This window comes from Leguminivora glycinivorella, chromosome 19 (genome assembly GCF_023078275.1).
Source record: "Leguminivora glycinivorella isolate SPB_JAAS2020 chromosome 19, LegGlyc_1.1, whole genome shotgun sequence".
Lineage (NCBI taxonomy): Eukaryota > Metazoa > Arthropoda > Insecta > Lepidoptera > Tortricidae > Leguminivora > Leguminivora glycinivorella.
The window spans coordinates 715,275-736,585 of NC_062989.1; the positions used below are offsets into that span (position 1 = coordinate 715,275).

The 21,311-nt window shown below is 36.0% G+C and overlaps 1 protein-coding gene across 1 annotated transcript in view; it reads right to left on the minus strand.

Annotated features, from left to right (window-relative positions):
* Positions 1-701: 701 nt before the first annotated feature.
* The window catches only part of LOC125236442, a 29,627-nt gene continuing 9,017 nt past the window's right edge, over positions 702-21,311 (minus strand). Inside the window, exons 2-3 of the mRNA XM_048143250.1 lie at positions 2,040-2,105; positions 702-1,388 (exon numbers count right to left, since the gene is read on the minus strand). Of these exons, the coding sequence (XP_047999207.1) occupies positions 1,231-1,388; positions 2,040-2,097 (216 nt within the window). The 5' untranslated portion in view covers positions 2,098-2,105 and the 3' untranslated portion in view covers positions 702-1,230. The remainder of the gene's footprint in view (positions 1,389-2,039; positions 2,106-21,311) is intronic.

Consider the following 21,311-nt stretch of genomic DNA (forward strand, 5'->3'; position numbering starts at 1 on the left):
TCACTGAGTTCATTTGACACGCTAAGTAGATACGTTTGCTTGATCTATGGTTTATATGACATCTGTGGGGCCCTAGTTTAAACTGTTTAAAGTACCTATGTAGGTAGGCTGTCAACTGTCAAATTCGATATAAAATGGAGGGTTAACCTTTCATTTTCGTTGGTTCAAGGGGCCCTACCTATTTCCAAAAATTACAATTAATTTATTTTTATTAAGATAAACTGAAGTTATACGTAGGTATCCTAAGTAAGTAGGTAAGTACCTATATATGACAGTGTGTAAATATTTGACCTTGACTTAGAAAGTACTAGATAATTTTACCGTCGTATAAGGAGGACACATCGTAGGAGTGTCAAATTCGTGGTAAGGTTACCAAGAATTTGAAACCGACATTAAATTCGCTGACATTTTAAATAGGTACCTGGCTAGTGGATGGAATATGTAGATTGATTTTTGTTTTAATTCCTTTTATTTTAACTAGATTCTAAAGGGCTTTAGGTACAATAATTTAACGAAAAAGTTTTTTTTTAATATTGTCTTCGGTTACCGCGATAGTTACTCATGAAATAAAACTATGTAAACGGATTTTAAATTCATTCTACCTACGCGATTTAATCCGTTTCCATAGTTTTATTTCATGCGTTTTTTTTTTCTTAAATCTAAACTTTTTACAAAAAAAATGGATAAAATGAAACAATTTATTATTATTTACTTAATACTATTTTATTCACTTACAATTAAATGTAAACATAAGCTTACTGCTTTAAATAATTTAGTGTCATGTTTGACTTAGAAAACATAATGTCATTAAAACTGACATTTTTTTTTATTCCCACCAACCAACTTATCAATTAATAAGACACAATTTCGGTACAAAAAATAAGTTAATAAAATGAAATTCAAATACATTATGGTGGGCATTAAACTCATATCCATGAAAATGTATATTAATTTAAATGATTATTTTAATATTAAATGAAAATTCGCTGAAATGGTTGAGATCACTCAATTCGCTTCTGTAAATACATTAAAGTTCTCTATTATTCTGTTATTATTCTCTATAATCCTACGATTTTTAAATAAATATGGTCCTAGATGTGAACCCTGGTCGACCCCCATATTTTAAAAATATAGGGACCTAGAACAGCTCCTTGGGTGACCCCGTCTTTGTCACCCTTTGACAAGTTGGTGGGCGATCGTGTTTCTTCTCCAGCTGCTGAATCCTCTTCATCAGGACTGCTTGCCGTTGTTGTAGCTGTTCTGTCGGCTCCAAGAGTGGGTGGTCTTGGAGTTGAAGGAGGGGGCGACGCCCGTTGGGGAGTGGGGGGGTGTCAAAGGCATCAGGTTGGTCGCTGGGTGGTAGACTTTTGCTGATAGGGTCATGCCGTCTGAAATGATGAAAGAAGAGTTGAGGTATTTTTTTATAAAATAATGCATTGATTGTCTTCAGATTCTTCAGAAGCGTTTCTAGAATTACTAAAACTGTTCCTATATATTATAGGTAAAACATATTGCATTGGGGTAATTTCAAAAGTCGTCTAATTTCGAAAGTCACATAAAAATCACCATTATTTCCATCATATCAAGATTTCTCGTTCGAAAAAACCCGAGCATTTCTGTGCTTCGAAATTACCCCAATGCACCCCACCTGTATTATATAAGGTTTAATAGATCGCTTTTGTAAAATACTTGATTTCTAAAACATCGTTTATTGTAGATTTTGTTATCAAGTCAAAATCTACAACATCTTTGTTTCCATATCTGACTACTGTTCCATTAGGTGCTTTACTTAGATTAGGGCCGGTTGCATCAAACCGTATGTGAAGTTCCTTACACCGTGGCTTGCGTGGGTGGTAGCGCGACGGCGATGCGACGCATACGAAATCAAACCTTATCGATATGGAAGTATGAGACGCGACGGCGACGGTCGCGCGACGGTGTGTCTATCAAATGTGGTTAATGCAACTGGCCCTTAGACAGATAAATAATGTATGTATTAATTTCAGCAGTATTTAATTCTACGACATAAAAGAACTTACTATTGGAGTATGAATGGTTTGAGGAGTATTTTGAGTGGGAGTCTTTCGAGGCAGGCATCGTGAGATCTGGAAAGAAGAAAATAGACATGTTTAGATAAGAGATAAATGAAATTTAACAAACTTAACTTAGCCATTTTTGCTGCCATTTTAATTAGAACATCATATTTGCTTCTTTCACAAAACATAAATCAAATTACTGATACTAACAACATTATCATCAATAACACCAAAAGCTAATGATATCTGCAACATAAAATACCAAAACAAAACAGTTCAACTTCATCACCTCATCTTTATCTCGAGCAGTACATCATATTGATTGGCGTCATCCCAAAGATACATTAATAATAAATGAATAGCCAACATTATGTCTATCTACAGTATCTACCCGGGTTTCGACGGGCGATATATTTTGGAGGAAAAGTTTGCTATTCATGGAACGATTTTTTTTACAAATGTGTGAACATCATTATGTTATTTTTAATCGTATAATGCATTAATAGCCAGCATTATGTCTATCTGCAGTATCCCGGGTTTCAAGATTTTTATTCATGGGACGATTGATATTCAAAAGATCGTTTTTTCTTTCATTGTAATTGTTTGATTAACATTATAAATGCGTGTCAACATTGTAAATACAACAAGAATGATTTAATGGGTAGGTACCTAAATAATAATATGAGGAAAATTCGGATAATGCATTATTCAGTCTCTAGTTATGATTATTGTACTTAACAATATGTTTAGTTTAGAATTTGTACCTACTGCGTAAATAAATACCTATACCACAAATACATTTTTTTTTACCTTTGAGGTAAAAAGTGTCAAATCATGACTTGATCATAATATTATTGTTTTGCTCTCTATTATTTTACTCTGACTATCGTGTGATCGACAGGCTGACTGCCTCGATACATCGGTGATAGGTTATCATCAAAGTACGCATTAGAAAATGGAGATAGAAAAGAAATTTGTCTCGTCTACTATACAAAAGTTGTTTGTATTTCCGGGCTATATAATGTTTATAAATAAATAAATAAAATAAATATTATAGGACATTCTTACACAGATTGGCTGAGGCCCACGGTAAGCTCAAGAAGGCTTGTGTTGTGGGTACTCAGACAACGATATATATAATATATAAATACTTATATACATAGAAAACATCCATGACTCAGGAACAAATATCTGTGCTCATCGCATAAATAAATGCCCTTACCGGGATTCGAACCCGGGACCGCGGCGCAGCAGGCAGGGTCACTACCGACTGCGCCAGACCGGTCGTCGGTCGGTCGGTTTAGATTATAAAATGCGTAATAGTATTCAGTAGGTAGAAAATGATCAATCTATTTTTTTTACATAGTACAATTACCTACACAGAAATTGAATATAATAGTTAAGTACCTACGAAATGATTCAAAAGACACAGGCAAGCATAATATTAATGTTTCTAAACTAAACGAAGGTTAAGAGTTTTGAATGATTCACGGTTATTTTCATTAGACTTATATTGACCGGGATATAGACCGTGATTACCTTTTTGATTTTTGTCGAGCTCCCGATATTTCGACGCAGTTGCATGCATCATGATCACGGAAAACTGACGAAGGCGGGTGGATGTTAAAGTTGCATAGACAGCGCGCGATCTACCCTCCTTCGCGCGCGTCGGCTGCGTTCACTTTCAGCGTTACCACTGGTCGCATTCACACTCGATGGTCTGTCCAAACACACTACACTCACAGTGTCACTACGTTTGTTCAATTCGTCAGTTTTCCGTGATCATGATGCATGCAACTGCGTCGAAATATCGGGAGCTCGACAAAAATCAAAAAGGTAATCACGGTCTATATCCCGGTCAATATAAGTCTAAACGAAGGTTACTAAAGCAAAGTACCTATCTTGATTTTTTGTAGCTCTTCTCAAATGCTAAGACAAAAAAGGAGAGCTATAATATAACGCTCATAAGAGGCCAAGGAAACTTTTGCGATTCATTCCAGTCGCACGAAAATCGCACCACGCATGTCCCCATCACTGCCGTCTACATTTATTAAGCAATTTTTCCCATGAACGATTCGCTCTTAATGCTTCCTTATAACGATAATATACAGCGATACTCTATTGATGACAACGATGCATGCACAAAAGGTCCCAAGTATACAACCGCCATTTGTGAAATCAACTTTTAGGCGAGCGTGTATAGCTGCATTTAGAATGGGGTCTTTATCTAATAAAGTTACATTCGATATTTTCACACAGTGCTCATATTTTGCGAAATCCTGTCTTACATCAATATCGTACTTATCATTTTTATCTTAAGCATCAAGTTTTAAGGTTGTTTTTACATTGAAAACCAAATTATGATTTTTTGGAAATTTTGCTCAATCTGAACAGATTTCTTCAGAAAGGTATTTGTGAAATTGATTACGTCTCTTTGAAGAGTCGAGAGAAAAACTCGATCGGTTTTAATTCAATATTAAAAAGCTTTGAGCCTTTTTGACGATTAGTCTCAACCCGGTAGACAAAAAGGTATGTTTTATATTTGTATTTATAAGTATATTGCTTTGAAAGGTTTGTATCGGAGCAGACATTTCTTTGAAGTTTTTTGCCATTATCTGATCCTAATAAGGGTTAGGGTTTTTTTTATGTCGATGACTCCGTCATTGATTAAGACTTGCGTACTAAGTTGATGGTCCTAGGTTCGGATATCGAGAAATTTGACATATTTTAGTTGTATTTTGTTTGCACGATTACAAACTCTTCGTTTTCAACTCTCTGTTTCATCAGAACAGTTTCATCAAAATTGTTTTTGTAAATAGGTATATTTATGTCTGAAAATCTGATTCGAAATTTAAGAAGCAGATTTCATTTTTTTTAAAGCCCAATATTTTCACTCGCATATCTACTTATATATTAATCTGATATCTACTTATTATGAATTAAAATCTGGTTCTAGTTAATTCTGTTTGTTTCATTGCTCTATGTGAATTTCATCTTTTTCTATAAAATATGGATACCTAGAATTGCAGGTATGACTTTTTAATTTTTGGTTGTATTAGTCCACAAACAATCCATAAAAATTGTATACTTAAATCTAAAATTGAAATTCAATTTCACTACCTACTTCATTATTATGGATTTGTGAGCTTATGTTTAAGAAGTGTTTTTTTTATTATTATTATGAATGGGCTTACTCTTGACCACAGACTAGCCAAAGGCAAAGACGTGGCCTACGATGGAGTGAGCTCGCCCAGAAGATGCCTTGTTCACCCTTGTTTGTGATAGTTAAAATTTGTTTTGACTACAAATCCAAAATGAGTATTTTTCCAACCTTTTTTTAGGGTTCCGTAGTCAACTAGGAACCCTTATAGTTTCGCCATGTCTGTCTGTCCGTCCGTCCGTCCGTCCGTCCGTCCGTCCGTCCGTCCGTCCGTCCGTCCGTCCGTCCGTCCGTCCGTCTGTCCGTCCGTCCGTCCGTCCGCGGATAATCTCAGTAGCCGTAAGCACTAGAAAGCTGAAATTTGGTTCCAATATGTATATCAATCACGCCAACAAAGTGCAAAAATAAAAAGTGGAAAAAAATGTTTTATTAGGGTACCCCCCTACATGTAAAGTGGGGGCTGATATTTTTTTCATTCCAACCCCAACGTGTGATATATTGTTGGATAGGTATTTAAAAATGAATAAGGGTTTACTAAAATTGTTTTTTGATAATATTAATATTTTCGGAAATAATCACGCCTAAAGGAAAAAAAAGTGCGTCCCCCCCCCCTCTAACTTTTGAACCATATGTTTAAAAAATATGAAAAAAATCACAAAAGTAGAACTTTATAAAGACTTTCTAGGAAAATTGTTTTGAACTTGATAGGTTCAGTAGCTTTTGAGAAAAATACGAAAAACTACGGAACCCTACACTGAGCGTGGCCCGACATGCTCTTGGCCGGTTTTTTTAATACTCAAAACGCCGCCATTTTTATAACAATTTTATCCAAAACGAGTGCGTTTGTCGTTTAATTGAATCTGCGATATATCGTCCCAACAGGAAAAGGATCGGAGCATGAAATATCTTTATTAAATCTGGTTCATTTGCCGTATTTTTGTAAGGGCTGGTAGAGTTAGGGTAAAGTACTACCTATGAGAATTTTTTTTTTATTATTCAGAGCACAAAATATATGGGTAGCAAACAAGTTAAGAGATAAAAGACCTCGAGGTTTATAAATGTTTAAAAAATAAGAATACATCAAGAACATAGTGTTTTTGCAAGGTGAAGTTTATTTTAACATGAATACCTACCTATTATAAGCAGGCTAGATGTAGAAACCTAAATACAATTAAAAGTTATGAATTTCATGTGTAGAAATAGTTATCGAATTTCGACGCTGAATTGCATTGTAACGACTTTTAATTTTGATGTAGAAAAAATACCTCTTATAGATTTTTTTTTGTATTTTAGGGCAATATCTACTTGTGTACCTCATTATTTTTCTTGTTTTATAGTCAGTAATATAGACAAAATTAAAGCAAGAAATCTCAAGAGTTTTTCAGTGAAGGGATGGAACAACTATTCTAATTAAAACAGTATGGGGTTCTTTAAAAAAGGAGTGTACAAGTTTCTAATGTGTCGGCAACGCGCATGTGATACCCCTTGATCTGCAGGCGTCCACAGTGTCCATAGGTTACGATGACCGCTTTCCATCAGGCGGACCGTATGCCTGTTTGCCGTCGACGTGCTATAAAAAAAAGTAAAATTTTCCAATGATTTAATTTTTTCTAAACCTAATGCAACCATTCACCTTTCCGACTAGCTCCCGCCATCAACTTTTTTCGTAAATTAGTAAACATTCTTGCCAATTTGTATAGCTTAGAGGTAATTATTTGTCTCCTACTGCACCCTACCTTACAAAAGGTCATAAGCGCCGTACGATCCCAATACACTTACGCCCTTTTCAATAACCTCGTCACAGCATTAACGCTATTGGTAGAATTAGGCGTAATGAATGGCTTTAGAAATCCCTTTTTTTAATGCCTACATCAATCTGTTTATTTCTCGTAAGACGGTAAAGAATATATTTTTCTTAAGTCGGATTATAAATTGGGACAATTTGTTACCTTTGGAGTGGAAACTAATTTGATTTTGGATGAGGACATTGTCACTTCGTTTTTAAGAATTTTCTTGTATTTTTTTTGGTTATAAAATTTTGGAAAATGTTTAGAGTTAGACTAGTAAAGTTTAGGTACCTACCCAAAATAAATGCAACAATAAATATAACAAAAATTGTACAATTTTGCCAACAATGGGTCTTGTGTAAAAAAGTTTATTTTTTATTATTACGAGTATTGATTCAACAAATAAAAAAGTAACTTTTTGTATAAATAGGATATTTATTTTATGAAATTTATAAAATCATAAGCTTACAGTGGAGGGTATAATATATCGTGTTTGTTGTATGTACATGTTACAATATAATACATGTACTAAGCAGGCGTACTTACAGCATATTTGGCTTAAGAATTTGCGATTGATTTCTTGATTTGCCACTTTGATTTGCATTCGTTCAAGATTCTCACACATGCAGCTCAAGTCGGGAGGTATTTCTATTTTTGTAAATAATAAAGTACGAAGGTATCTAGTAATGGACTTCTACCTTTCCGAATAAGTCCTCAATGCGCACTCCTTTAGGAGTCAAAGTGTAAACATATGACCAAAGAGGATCGAGTATTAAAGAGAGTTACTGTCAAAGTAAATGTGTAATCACAGTGCATAGACTGCCATCGCTCGACACAGGCTTAAAACTTTTGAACCTCAGTTTTGACAATTTGCCCCATATTCTTAGCTTGATATGTTTTAAAATGTCAAATATTAATATTAGCGCCATCTAGCCGAGCGTACCCCAAAGGTGTATCGCCATCTATTGCTCACCGTACCTTTTTCTGTATGGATTTGGGGTACGTTTTTTTCTTAGACTTTATCGGTCTATACGAAGTTATATAGGTCTTTGATATATATGACGAAACAAGTGCTGAAGCGCTGGTGGCCTAGCGGTAAGAGCGTGCGACTTTCGATCCGGAGGTCGCGAGTTCGAACCCGGCTCGTACCAATGAGTTTTTCTGAACTTGTGTGCGAAGTGTCATTTGATATTTGCCAGTCGCTTTTCGGTGAAGGAAAACATCGTGAGGAAACCGGACTAATTCCAATAAGGCCTAGTTACCCTTCGGATGGGAAGGTCAGATGGCAGTCGCTTTCGTAAAAACTATGCCTTCGCCAAATCTTGGGATTAGTTGTCAAAGCAGACCCCAGGCTCCCATGAGCCGTGGAAAATGCCGGGATAACGCAAGGAGGATGATGATGATATGACGAAACAACGATATGAGTAAAGCTAGGAACATACTACGCGGACGTCCGTCGTAAATCGACCGCGACCGCGACCGATCAGTGTGCACGGAACAAAACATCCAGCGAGCCAGATTTCGATCGGACGTCCATGCGCTCAATGCCACGTCCACGTCCGTCGACCGATAGTTTGCACGGTTATGTGTAATTTCACTGTCCAGATTCCCGTCCGCGGTCGATTTACGACGGGCGTCCGCGTAGTATGTTCCTAGCTTCTCATCTACAATTCCATCCAATGTACAGCTCCAAATATACTCCATAGTCCAATGTACAGCCAACTTCAACAGCAAATAGCACGAAACTTTATCAAAATCAACAGTAGCGTATCCGTCACAATTGTTGGTTACCGCAGTTTCTAAACACCCTGTATGTGTGTATGTGTGTGTTTGTGGAGCTTGATAAGCAAAATGGCTGTCGTCGATGGAAAGTAAATATATAAATATATGCTTGTGAGCACAATGCAGGAGAACGTTGGGTTAAGGAGGATATGACATACATTTCTGGAATATAATATTTATTTTATTTTGTTCCGGAGTCATGGATGTTTTATAATTATGTAATGATGTTTTAAGTATTTGTATATTCTATTTATCGTTGTCTGGGTACCCACACAAGCCTTCATGTGCTTACCGTGGAGCTCAGTCAATCTCTGTTAATAAAATGTTTTTTTTGATGTTTATTTATTGAGAAAACCAACATCGATACAGAGTATTTTTATCAGAGTAAGCCCATTTATAAAAATAATAAATATAAAAAGAACGAGACCATGCTTGCCTGCTGTAATTTCAAAACAATATATTTTCTGTTTTCTGTGGGTGTCGTAGAAGGCGACTGTGGGATATGGGTTAAATTGTGGCGTAGGCGAGAGGCTGGCAACCTGTCACTGCAATGTCACAGTTTCGTTTTCTTTCAACCCCTTATTTGCAAAGAGTGGCACTGAAACTTGAGTAGTTTCATGTGCTCTGCCTACCCCTTCATGGGATACAGGCGTGATTGTATGTATGTATGTATGTAGAAAACAAAAAAGGCGTATCCACACTAACCTCATCGTCCAAACTTGCAACTTGCAGCGCGTTCCGATACCAAGCTCGAATATTAAGCTTTTACATACATTCCCACTAATATTTACACACACTGCGCGCTATTGTATATGTGCAGTATTGCTTGATATTTCATACGATACCGTTTCATATGGAATGCTGTAAATACTGTTCTCTAATGAATTATGAAGTGTGTATGTGGCTGTGTTACTTTAAGTACCTACTGTTAAAATAAAACTATGGAAACAGATTAAATCACGTATAATGAATTTACAATGAATATGGGGATGCATTGTAAATTCATTATACGCGTTTTATTTCATGAGTAACTATCGCGGTAACCAAAGATAATATTACTGTTACTAAATACTATAAAATTGGAAACAAAAGGGGTAGGCAAAGGACATGAAATTCGTTTCAGAGAAGCAACTGTTACATTGCAGTTACAGGTTCCTAGCCATCGCTCACAACCAAATAGAGGAATTGTCCCTAAATCCCAGAGTCGATTTTTACTACACCCAAGAGAAGAAAAGGGTTGATTAAATTCTTACCCCCTTATTCATAAACGTACTCTAAAGTTATCAAGCCGATAAAGTTCGTTTGTCCTTTTCTATCACACCAATACGTCGGAAAGGGACAAACGAACTTTATCGGCTTGATAACTTCAATTAAGAATACGTTTATGAATAAGGGGGTTAGTCTAAATGGGTAAGTACAAATAAATAAATAAATACTATATAGGACATTTTTACACAGATTGACTGAGTCTCACGGTAGTCAGGGTAAGCTCAAGAAGGCTTGTGTTGTGGGTACAGGCACCTGTATAAATAAGCGATGATTTCTGTCCTTGTCGCTTTTAATCGTTTGACAATTTTGTATGACATTTCAAACAACGTTAATGCGTTAATCACATGTTTATGCCGGTGACTGTACTCAGGCAGCGATAGATGTAATAATATAAATATATTACATAAATAACATCCATGACTCAGGAACAAATATCTGTACTCATCACACAAATAATTGCCCATTCCGGGATTCGAACTCAGGACCGCGGATTAGCAGTCAGACCGATCGTCAAGATACCAATAATTATCTCCCATTTTTACTTTTCTACAGTGACTAAGTTTAATTATTTTAGATGTTTAATATTAATTCCTAAGAACGAGAATTCAAACGGTGCATGAGAAGAGATTTCTTGAGACGGTCTGGAGTGAAAAAAAAGCTACTTTCGCCACTCAAATTAACTTGGAAATGACGCCGTATTCATCACTAAGATTTTTAGAAAAAAAATAGTACGAGCGTAGATGGAAAATAATATTTTTTTTTGATAAAATAAACAAACATTATCAAGTTCGGAATCTAATTGTTAAATCTTTTGAGATAATCTTGAATATGCGGAAATCGATAACAGAAAGATGGTTATACACGTTAAACTTCCGTGAGACATATTCAAATAATTAATTGAAATACGGTTGTACTCACGTTATTATATCGCTATTGCTAATGTCGTAGCAATAGCGATATAATAACGTGAGTACAACCGTATTTCAATTAATTATTAGAAAGATGGTTTTTGAAATTCGAATTAATTGTAATTTCCACAATGTTGTTAGGACAAATTATCTCGATTTATCGGGTTTCACCAGTAAAACCCTCGATATACACGGTTAAATCTTAAGATAATTTAATAGGCTAGCAGAACCACTATTAATTTAAATATTTTTTTTTCATTTTAACACATATTATAACTTTGTGTAGCGTGTCTTCAACTTGTTACCATTATTACATGCATAATATTGTTGAAAAATATTAAGAGAATTTAACGGTATGATCAAAGCATAGTCATAACCAAGCCACGTCACAACTCTCACTTTGATTAGTCGAATCGGCCCCCAGTTAACTATACTCTGTCAACCAAGTCTGTCAGTAAATAAGAACAAAGAAAACTATATGCATCCTTTTCTTTAGGGTGCTAGAGAAAAGGTTACCTATAGTTTTCTTAGTTCTTATTTACTGACAGACTTGTTTGACAGAATATAGATGTAGGTAGTCATACAAATCATTTGTCATCATCATCATCTATTTTGTCATATGAAAGTTAACTTTGTATGACTAACCTGTAGAATAAGAAGAATTGGCGAAAGCAATGGCACATTTTGCAAAGGTTTGCCCAATTTGGAGAAAGTCATTTTTGCGTGGGCAAAATCACGCAGAGGTCAAGATTCGAGATTATTCGTCTTAGATATGTTATGTCTCAAGATTGAAAGACAATCAAATAAGACCAATTATGTACGAATTAATAAATAAATAAAATATATAAATATAAATATTATAGGACATTCTTACACAGATTGACTGAGTCCCACGGCACGGTAAGCTCAAGAAGGCTTGTGTTGCGGGTACTCAGACAACGATATATATAATATAAAAATACTTATACATATATATAGGAAATATGTATGACTCAGGAACAAATATCTGTGCTCATCACACAAATAAATGCCCTCACCGGGATTCGAGCCCAGGACCGCGGCTTAGCAGGCAGGGTCACTACGCGCTAGGCATAACACAACTTTGCTGTCGTTCATAGCATGTTCAATAAAGAAATATTAACACTGAGTAATAATGTTAGTTTATCACTTTATCAACCCAGAAATAGGCACAGAAATGTCAAGGTCAAGTGTCAATGTCACTGTGGTGAAATAAGCCACAAAGGGCGATAAATGCCGATACGATGATATTGATCACATATTAGATATCAGATGTTTTTTGTTTTGAAAAGACATACATTTAAGTAAATCTCCTATGAGTAGCCTTTTATTCATCACACCGATCGTAAGATATTTCATTAATTTGCTCATTATTAATGTAAAATGCGCGTAGGTATTAAAAAAAAATGTGTGTTCTATCGCCTGTACAATGGGTTGTGTTCTGAAGAACTGTTTGACATGATGCCAACGGCCACTTTTCATCATCGCACCGCTCGCCATCGACAGGGCGCTCATCCATACACCTTGCAACCTAAATGGTAGCGCACCGTGCGGTTTCAGAGGAATTTCCTCCCACGAACGCTCCGGCTATGGAATGAGCTCCCTGCCAAGGTATTTCCGATGAACTACAGTATGGGGTTCTTCAAAAAAAGAGTGTAGTGTGTGTCTACAAGTTTCTAATTGCAACACGTATGCGACACCCCTTGAGTTGCAGGCGTTCATAGGTTACGGTGAATGCTTTCCATCAGGCGGGCCGTATACCTGTTTGCCACCGACGTGGTATAAAAAAAAAACAGTTAGGTACTGTCTTTCTAACGCTATTTTGACGACGGTGCCACCGTTTGTCTCAAACACGAAGTAAGTTTCTGCCTCACTTATACAAAGCTTTTTAAATCTAACTTGATCTCCCCATCCCTTGAACCACGCCATCAACCTTTTATTATTCATAAAATAATGTCAATATCTCAAACCATGTCTGATAATGTTTAATCCAACCCTTCCAAGAACCCCAACTTTAAAAAAAAAGAAAGAAACAAAAGGAAAGGCGGCGGCAAATATTAAATTACTCAATATTTCATACCGATACTAATTTCGCTATCTTAACCCTTACGGCTCAGCCACGACATCGGTCTAAGCGCGACAGCGGTGAGCGGCGGCCATACATTGGAGCGAGACACAGCGATGGGACTTTTCATTCGCTCGTATGGCTGCCGCTCACCGCTGTCGCGCTTAGACCAATGTCGTGGCCGGGCCGTTAGCGGCCGCGGAACGACACAAAATATTACCTAAAAAAAATTACCAAAAGAAAAGTCCCAGCTTAATTGACATTCTTTACGGGCGTCAGTCTTAGCCGGGAATATTTTTTAATTAGATATATTTTATGGGTTTTTTTCCGAAGGGGGAGAAAGGGTTAACATTTGTTTGAGGGGGTGGTGGGCCAATATTAGGCTCCCGGTAATCAGCCGGAAAAAAATGGTCGATTAGCCCCCCTTTTTGTTAATTTAGGATCATTCGAGGGAACGTGCTTGCGACATTGGGGGCAGTTTTTCTTGGCCAATTGTCTTTTTAGCGAATGCGAGGGGGGTGGTAAATCCACCTGGGGGCGAATAACTGATTAGTAATTGTTACTGTTGAATGTGAAGGAGTTTGTGACAAGTTTAATCTCAACTAGTCATTGGGACGTGTGAAATTTAAACTATAGGTACACACACAGAACTAAATCAAGATAGAAGGAAAAAGTGTATCTACTTCGCGTGCGGAAAAGTTAAATAGCGAGCAACATTGTTCGCCGCGCAAGTCAGTCTGCTCCCGACCGCTGCCCGCGAGTGACATACAGTGAAAAATACAAAATGGGTCGGTATTCGATAATTAACTGTTCAAACACCACCAATAAAAGCAAGAGTGTTAAACAAAGTGTTTTCTATCATCGGTAAGTACCATTTGTCCTAAAATATTTTTTATTAAATAAAAAACACGATTTTCCTATTTTTATCATCAAAACATTAGCTGACGTACGGCCGTCAAACCATTCGTCAAACTAGTTTTCCATTGCGGCTTTAATTTGACGAGTCCGACTTGGCGTGCCTTTAAAACAAGCGATATAAAAATAGGCTATTCAAACTGTCGAGACAAAGTGAAGGAAGATTTGTTATTTTGTCCGTCGAACTCACGTCGAACTTAAGAATAGTGGTGCACCACGGAACTATATCGTCATGTATGCTGCGTTTTCCTTATTCGATTTAAATCGATTTTGCGAAGCCGTGGAAATTATAATTATGTTTTTATATTGTTATGAAACTATACATATAAAGTACGAGTGAAAAGTAAATTTAACTTTAAAATAGGTTACAGTTAGGTACGGTATTAACGTTGAATTTGTGGTCGGCAGAAAAACAAATACAAAGTTACAAACATAATACGCTCTATATTTATTATGAATAAAAATAACTCTAAAAATGTGTTAATGGTTAATTATATTTATAATATATTACTAAAAGTTGTAACAAATAACATGAGGATAATGCTGTGAGTACATGGTCGATTTTCTTAAAAATATTACGAAATATTAACTAGTATTAATACCTACCTACTAAAATCTTTGTTCCTGGCCTTAGGCAAATTATATACCTACTAGTGAATTGTTTGTCATCACACGAATACAGGTATATACTTACTTCATTTCACAACGAAGATGAACATCCGATATTTTTAACTTCGGCGGGCATCCCGCAAGCAACCTCCACAATCGATCGAATGGGTTACGCGGCGACAATGTTCCCATCACTAAAGTACACTCGTGACGTCATAGGCTCGACACAAAACGTTACACGCTCGGTTTCGCTGTTAATCGCCGAGCATTTTCCTTCTATCTTGATTTAGTTCTGTGGGTACACACTACCATCAGCCTATATAAGTATATCTCTATTATGGGCATTTTCAGAATTTGGGACCCCCCAATTAGCGTAAGTTGTTAACAAAAATTAACTCACTGTCAGTTTTCTGGGATAATAATTTATTAAGCATGAAATTTCAATAAAAATATTATTTTTGTGTTAATTACATAAACTTTAAGCGCGCTTTAATTTAGAATGTGAAAAAAGTAAATTTTTTGACAGATTTTATGTTTAATTGTCGTCACAAAACTTACAGCGAGATAATTTTTGTTAACAACGTTTGCTAATTGGGGGAACCAAATTAATCTGAAAATGCCCTTATAATATTCACTCATTTGACCATGCAATTTTACATATCTTATACTTTTAAACGAGCAATTCTTGTATATTTATTTATTTATTTATTTATATATTTATTTATTTACACTGACGATCTCGGAAACCGCTCTAACGATTTCGCAGAAATTTGTTATGTGGGGGTTTTTGGGGGTGAAAAATCGGTCTAACTTATCCTTAGGTCCCGGAAAACGCGAATTTTCGAGTTTTCATGCGTTTTTCTTCGCGCGCCATCTCGTGTGCAGTAGTTGTACTGTTAAGACAGAATTCTTTCGGTTGATGTAAGTACTATTTATTGCAAACACTAGATGGCGACACAGGTCAAGGCTAAAACGAATAGAAAAATACACTATTTGAGTTTTTGTGGCGAAATGCGCGCCATCTCGTGTGGAGTAGTTGTGTTGTTAAGGCTGAGAATTCTTTCGCTCGATGTAGGTACTATTCATTTTTGAACTAGATGGCGACACATGTCAAGGATACGAAACAGAACCGAGCGAAGCTCGGTTGCCCAGATATTTTTAAATTAAAGAAAAATTGATAAATCCACGCCTCCGGCAGGACTACAACCTGCGACCTACTAGATACCCGGTCCAGCCGCTCTGACCAACTAAGCAACGGAGGCGCAAACGTTTCTGCATAATAAAAAATAAGTTCATGCAATTTTATAACTAACATTTGAGATCCGATTGAAGGAAGTTAATAATAAACTAAGATGCTTTTTGATATAATAAAGTATTAAAGGTCGTAAAAGAAATGAAACTAGGTATTGTCGTATATCTATAAAAAGGAAGCATACAAAAAAGTAACAATAGGCTAGTTTCCTATACTGCATGAGAACAAAATATTTTATACATACAGTAGGTACACGAAAAAACCACCTCATAATTATTTTAGAAGAATATTATGGACAGTGGTTATGTTTAAACGTAATTTCTATTTAATAAGTCAAAGAGAAAAATATAAAGTAAATGAATTGACCGTGACGTCACTCCTCTGTATTTCCACAGTATAATAAAGAGTACTATCGTACAGTATGGCCACTTCCGCTCCCCGATAAAAGTGCCGCCCACCCCCTCTCGGTTACCTCACAGTTACCGCCTGTCAAAAACGCGAACAGTCGACCTGTCATATCTCACTCATACAAGCATGGTACGCATTCACCTACACGAGCTTAGAATGTGTGCTAGGAACGCGCCTCTTTCATATACATATTTGATGGCCAGTGTCCGAGATGTGGTATTTCATAGTTATTCCATATTAGCAAATCGTTTTGACAGTTCTTAAAAAGGGCCTGATTTGACTAGTAGGAAACTAAATAAATCAAGTCGATAGTAACAACGCTAAAAATAAAAAGCAGCCTACCACAGGTTATTGCCCTTTCTTATTCTTAATTCTGAGTCATAATACAAGCAGACAAATTTCTGAGAAATACAAGGCCATGGGATTCTTTGTTAACATTTGAAATGTGTGGTGGCTAATTTAGGGGAAAACTATGTAGAAATATCGTCACTACTTTTTAAAAAACTTGTATCTTCGTCTGTCAATGAAAAGAAAATTGTAGTAAGTATGTATGGAATGCATATAGACTTACTGCGTTTTAACTTTGAGGAACAGCGTGAGATACAAGATTTTTTCAAAGTAGTGACGATATGTCAATAAGCTTTAAACTAGACACTATTTTTAACCCCCGACGCAAAAACGACGGGGTGTTATAAGTTTGACGTATCTGCCTGTTTGTCTGTCTATCTGTCTGAGGCATCGTAGCTCCCGAACGGATGAACCGCTTTAGATTTCGTTTTTTTTTGTTTGAAAGCTGAGTTAGTCGGGAGTGTGCTTAGCCATGTTTTATGAAAATCGGTCAACTATGTCGCGGTCGGGATTTTTTTTCAAATTTTTAATTTTGTGGTTAGGTTATTGACAGTGAGTTTTTTTTATACCCTACCTACATAAAAATAAAATAGTTCCACTTCGAATACTTCCCAAAAAGAAGCCATTCTATTTGTGACCTATTTCACAATAAAGACAATAGTCGCCCGACTGTGACACTGCGCCGTTGGTTGCCTGTTCCTACAATAAAGTACTTATCAACCCAGGAATAGGCACAGAATTGTCAGTCAAGTGTCAATGTTAGTATGTTTTGGTTAGTTTTTTGTTTGTTCTAATTTACTTCTTTTGCTAATGACAAAATTACCTGAACTAACTATAGTTAGATAATTCGCCAATAACCTTTACTTAAGTCATTAATATTATTCTCTAAGCCCTTTGTCATTTTCTTCATGTGTACAATTTTATACCTATATTATGCTGTAGGTCACATAATTTTTACTTTACTATTCGGCTACTTGCCAAACAATAACGTAATTGTTTAACTATAACATAATAGTTAACGCGTATAATTTTATATGTAAATAATTTTATACAAAATTATGTACATTTAACTCTGTTTGTTCTCCTAATAAATAAATAAATAAATAAATGTCACTATGGTGAAACAGCCCACTGATCGCACTATTATCATTTTCGTTTCGTTTCACGTTGACCGCAAACATAACACATTTTATAAAACCGTTAAATAATTCCGCTATTTTGTGTGTCAATGCGTCATGTCCTTGTCGTACCGTTAGCTGTAGGGTTGCCACATGCTTCAAATTAACTTTGGTAATATCTATTGATCATTTTGTACAATTTTAAAGATAAAAGTGGATAAATGTTCTCAATGATACCTACATACAAAATATCTACATCTACTATCGACATATAATCTAGACAAAGCCACGAGATACGAGAGACTCAACGTAAGTATTTCCTATACCTACTGTTCAATTAGGTTTACTGTGTCGTATTTAAAATAAAACGTTTAATATAATATTATAACGAGTGACAACCCTAGCGAGTTCAATATCAGTTTGCGTGGGCGCTTCGCAACTGTACTGGATTTCGTCTGCTTTTAGTGATCATTATGCGTCAAGGACATAGGAAAAATATTAACAATAATATTGTTATAAATAATATTAACAGGTATATTATCTACAAAAAGTTCAATTAATAAAATTGAAGAGATAAATAATATTATATTCGGTTACCGCGATAGTTATTCGTGAAATAAAACTATGGAAACAGATTATATCGCGTATAATGAATTTACAATTCATCCCGACGTTTCGAACACTTTACAGCATTCGTGGTCAACGGGTGACCCGTTTTCCATAGTTTTATTTCATGAGATATATCGTCACTACTTTTAAAAAAACCGGCCAAGAGCGTGTCGGGCCACGCTCAGTGTAGGGTTCCGTAGTTTTCCGTATTTTTCTCAAAAACTACTGAACCTATCAAGTTCAAAACAATTTTCCTAAAAAATCTTTATAATTGATTGTGATTTTGTGATTTTTTTCATATTTTTTAAACATATGGTTCAAAAGTTAGAGGGGGGGGGGCGCACTTTTTTTCCTTTAGGAGCGATTATTTCCGAAAATATTAATATTATCAAAAAACGATCTGAGTAAACCCTTATTGATTTTTAAATACCTATCCAACAATATATCACATGTTGCGGTTGGAATGAAAAAAAATATCAGCCCCCACTTTACATGTGACACACAAAGGACAAGAAAGTACCTTATACCTAGAATCTATAATAATATAATACCAGAAAACGAGTGCAAAAATTTAAATGTGTTTAAATCTAAAGTTAAAGACTGTTTAATGAATAGCTTCTTAAAAGAATTTTCCTCGTAAACCATGCTCTTGACCCAGTTATTTCTGCTGATTGTTAACAGTTTTTTTTGTGGCACACATGCGACGCAAAAACTAAACGGACTTGCAACGCCGTGCATTCTTTGCTTATCGGATCGGACAGCTGTTGCTATTCATCGCCGCCGTTGTCGCTAACAGGAAAACCGGCCATAATTACCTACATTTAATAATATTTATTATTCCTTTAGTTTTTGCCTGACGTCTGTATATGTAGGAGTTTGTGTACTATCTTTAAAATAATTTAGTCATTAAGGTCACACACTAACATAGCATAATTAAAACCTAAATGTTACTAACAATAGCTATACCTAAGTTACTTAAAATATGTAAAAAGAGTGTCTCTTTTCGCCAACAAACTGCTGTGCAGTTTGGCGAAGATTTAAATTTAAATTTGTGTTATGTGTTTTCTGTAATTAAAAAAAAAAAAATGTAGGGGGGTACCCTAATAAAACATTTTTTTCTATTTTTTATTTTTGCACTTTGTTGGCGTGATTGATATACATATTGGTACCAAATTTCAGCTTTCTAGTGCTTACGGTTACTGAGATTATCCGCGGACGGACGGACGGACGGACGGACGGACGGACGGACGGACAGACGGACAGACGGACAGACAGACATGGCGAAACTATAAGGGTTCCTAGTTGACTACGGAACCCTAAAAACTTGTATCTTCGTCTGTCAATGAAAAGAAAATTGTAGTAAGTATGTATGGAATGCATATAAACTTACTGCGTTTTAACTTTGAGGAGCAGCGTAGTTAGTCAACGAGCAGATACGAGATTTTTTCAAAGTAGTGACGAAATAATCTCAATCAATTTAATTTTTTTTTTAAGAAATGCGGAAACGTAAGTTCCTTTTTAAAAAGTAATTTGGATTCGAAAGAAAAAACACCAAAATTAGACGTTCCATTTTTCTGACCGCTCTCAAACTATAGATATAGGTAAGTAACACACTTTTGTTAATGTGGCATGTAAAAGCATTAAATGTTATTTAGATGACTAAACATACAGCACACAACAAACACACAAACAAAGCACCAATCCCTTAAGAATCAATGGAGCCATGGCCACTGAATCACCGACTTTCTACCTGCCGGTGCCGACTGACTCATCTAACGACCATTGTTTGACAAAAGGTAAGATTTTGGTCAATTCCGGTCGATTTCTTGCCATGGGCAACGTGTAAGGAGTGGCGCTGGTTGTCACGAATACACGTAATCTTATCTCATATAATCCGGCAACCTTCAAATCTAGGGTGAACAGTGAACAGGCATCTTCTGGGCGAGCTCACTCCATCGTAGGCCACGTATTTGCCTTTGGCTAGTCTGTGGCCAAGAGTAAGCCCATTGATAATAATAAAAATTACATTATTAGCTCAGCGGCCATCGGAGACTCCATAAGATTTAAAAATTCTCCCTCGGAGACTCGAGTTTGTAATATTCACACTTCTCGAGTTACACACAATGTTTTTCATCACACTTGCATTATAAAAAATACCCAAAAAGGTAAAAAAGAGTTCAATACAGAACTAGAAATTTCTTAACTCCCTATTAGGGAAAACGATTTTTCTATAACTCACGCTCCGCCTACGTGCAATAGCACATTTAGTGTGCGAGTGTGATGAAAATGAGAATAAATTTAATATGCAGTAATCCTTCAAATCAAGGGTGAACAGGCATCTTCTGGGCGAGCTCACTCCATCGTTGGCCACGTCTTTGGCTAGTCTGTGGCCCATTTATAATAAAAAAAAGTTGAATAATGAATACTTATGTATTATTCCCAGCTTCAGTGTAAAGGCACTCTTAGCTATGACTGACTAAATTGCCCCCGGCATGCGGTCTAGTTTTGCGTAGTTACTTATCACCTTATCAACAAAACTAGGTCCGTGGTAGATAGCATATCACACCACAACTAAATGCACACGTCATAACCTTACTACGCTTAATTTAAAGTTCATTATCGCTCGATCAGAGGTCGTATTGGTTTGTTTTTGTGCAACTGCGCGTGCGACTGTCTTTTGTTATGCTTCCGAATTTGATCAGTCATCGATAAAATGATAAGTAGGATATCCTGCGTTTTGAGCACGTACTCACGATCATTGAGCAAATGTATTGGTATTTTAAAATAAACCTTATACAGGTATTTACATTTTTATCACGTTAAAATGTGAGTGTGTTCAGTAAAACGTCCCACTTTATCGGTTACCATTAAGGTGAGATTCACTTGTATCTTGTAGGTAGATTGTTATTTTTAGATAAGATGGAGCGCATCGCCAACAAACTGTTTTACAGTTTGGCGAAACTTTAATGATATGCTTGTGTACATTGTCTTTTTTTATTAAAAAAAAAATCTTTATATGAATATACT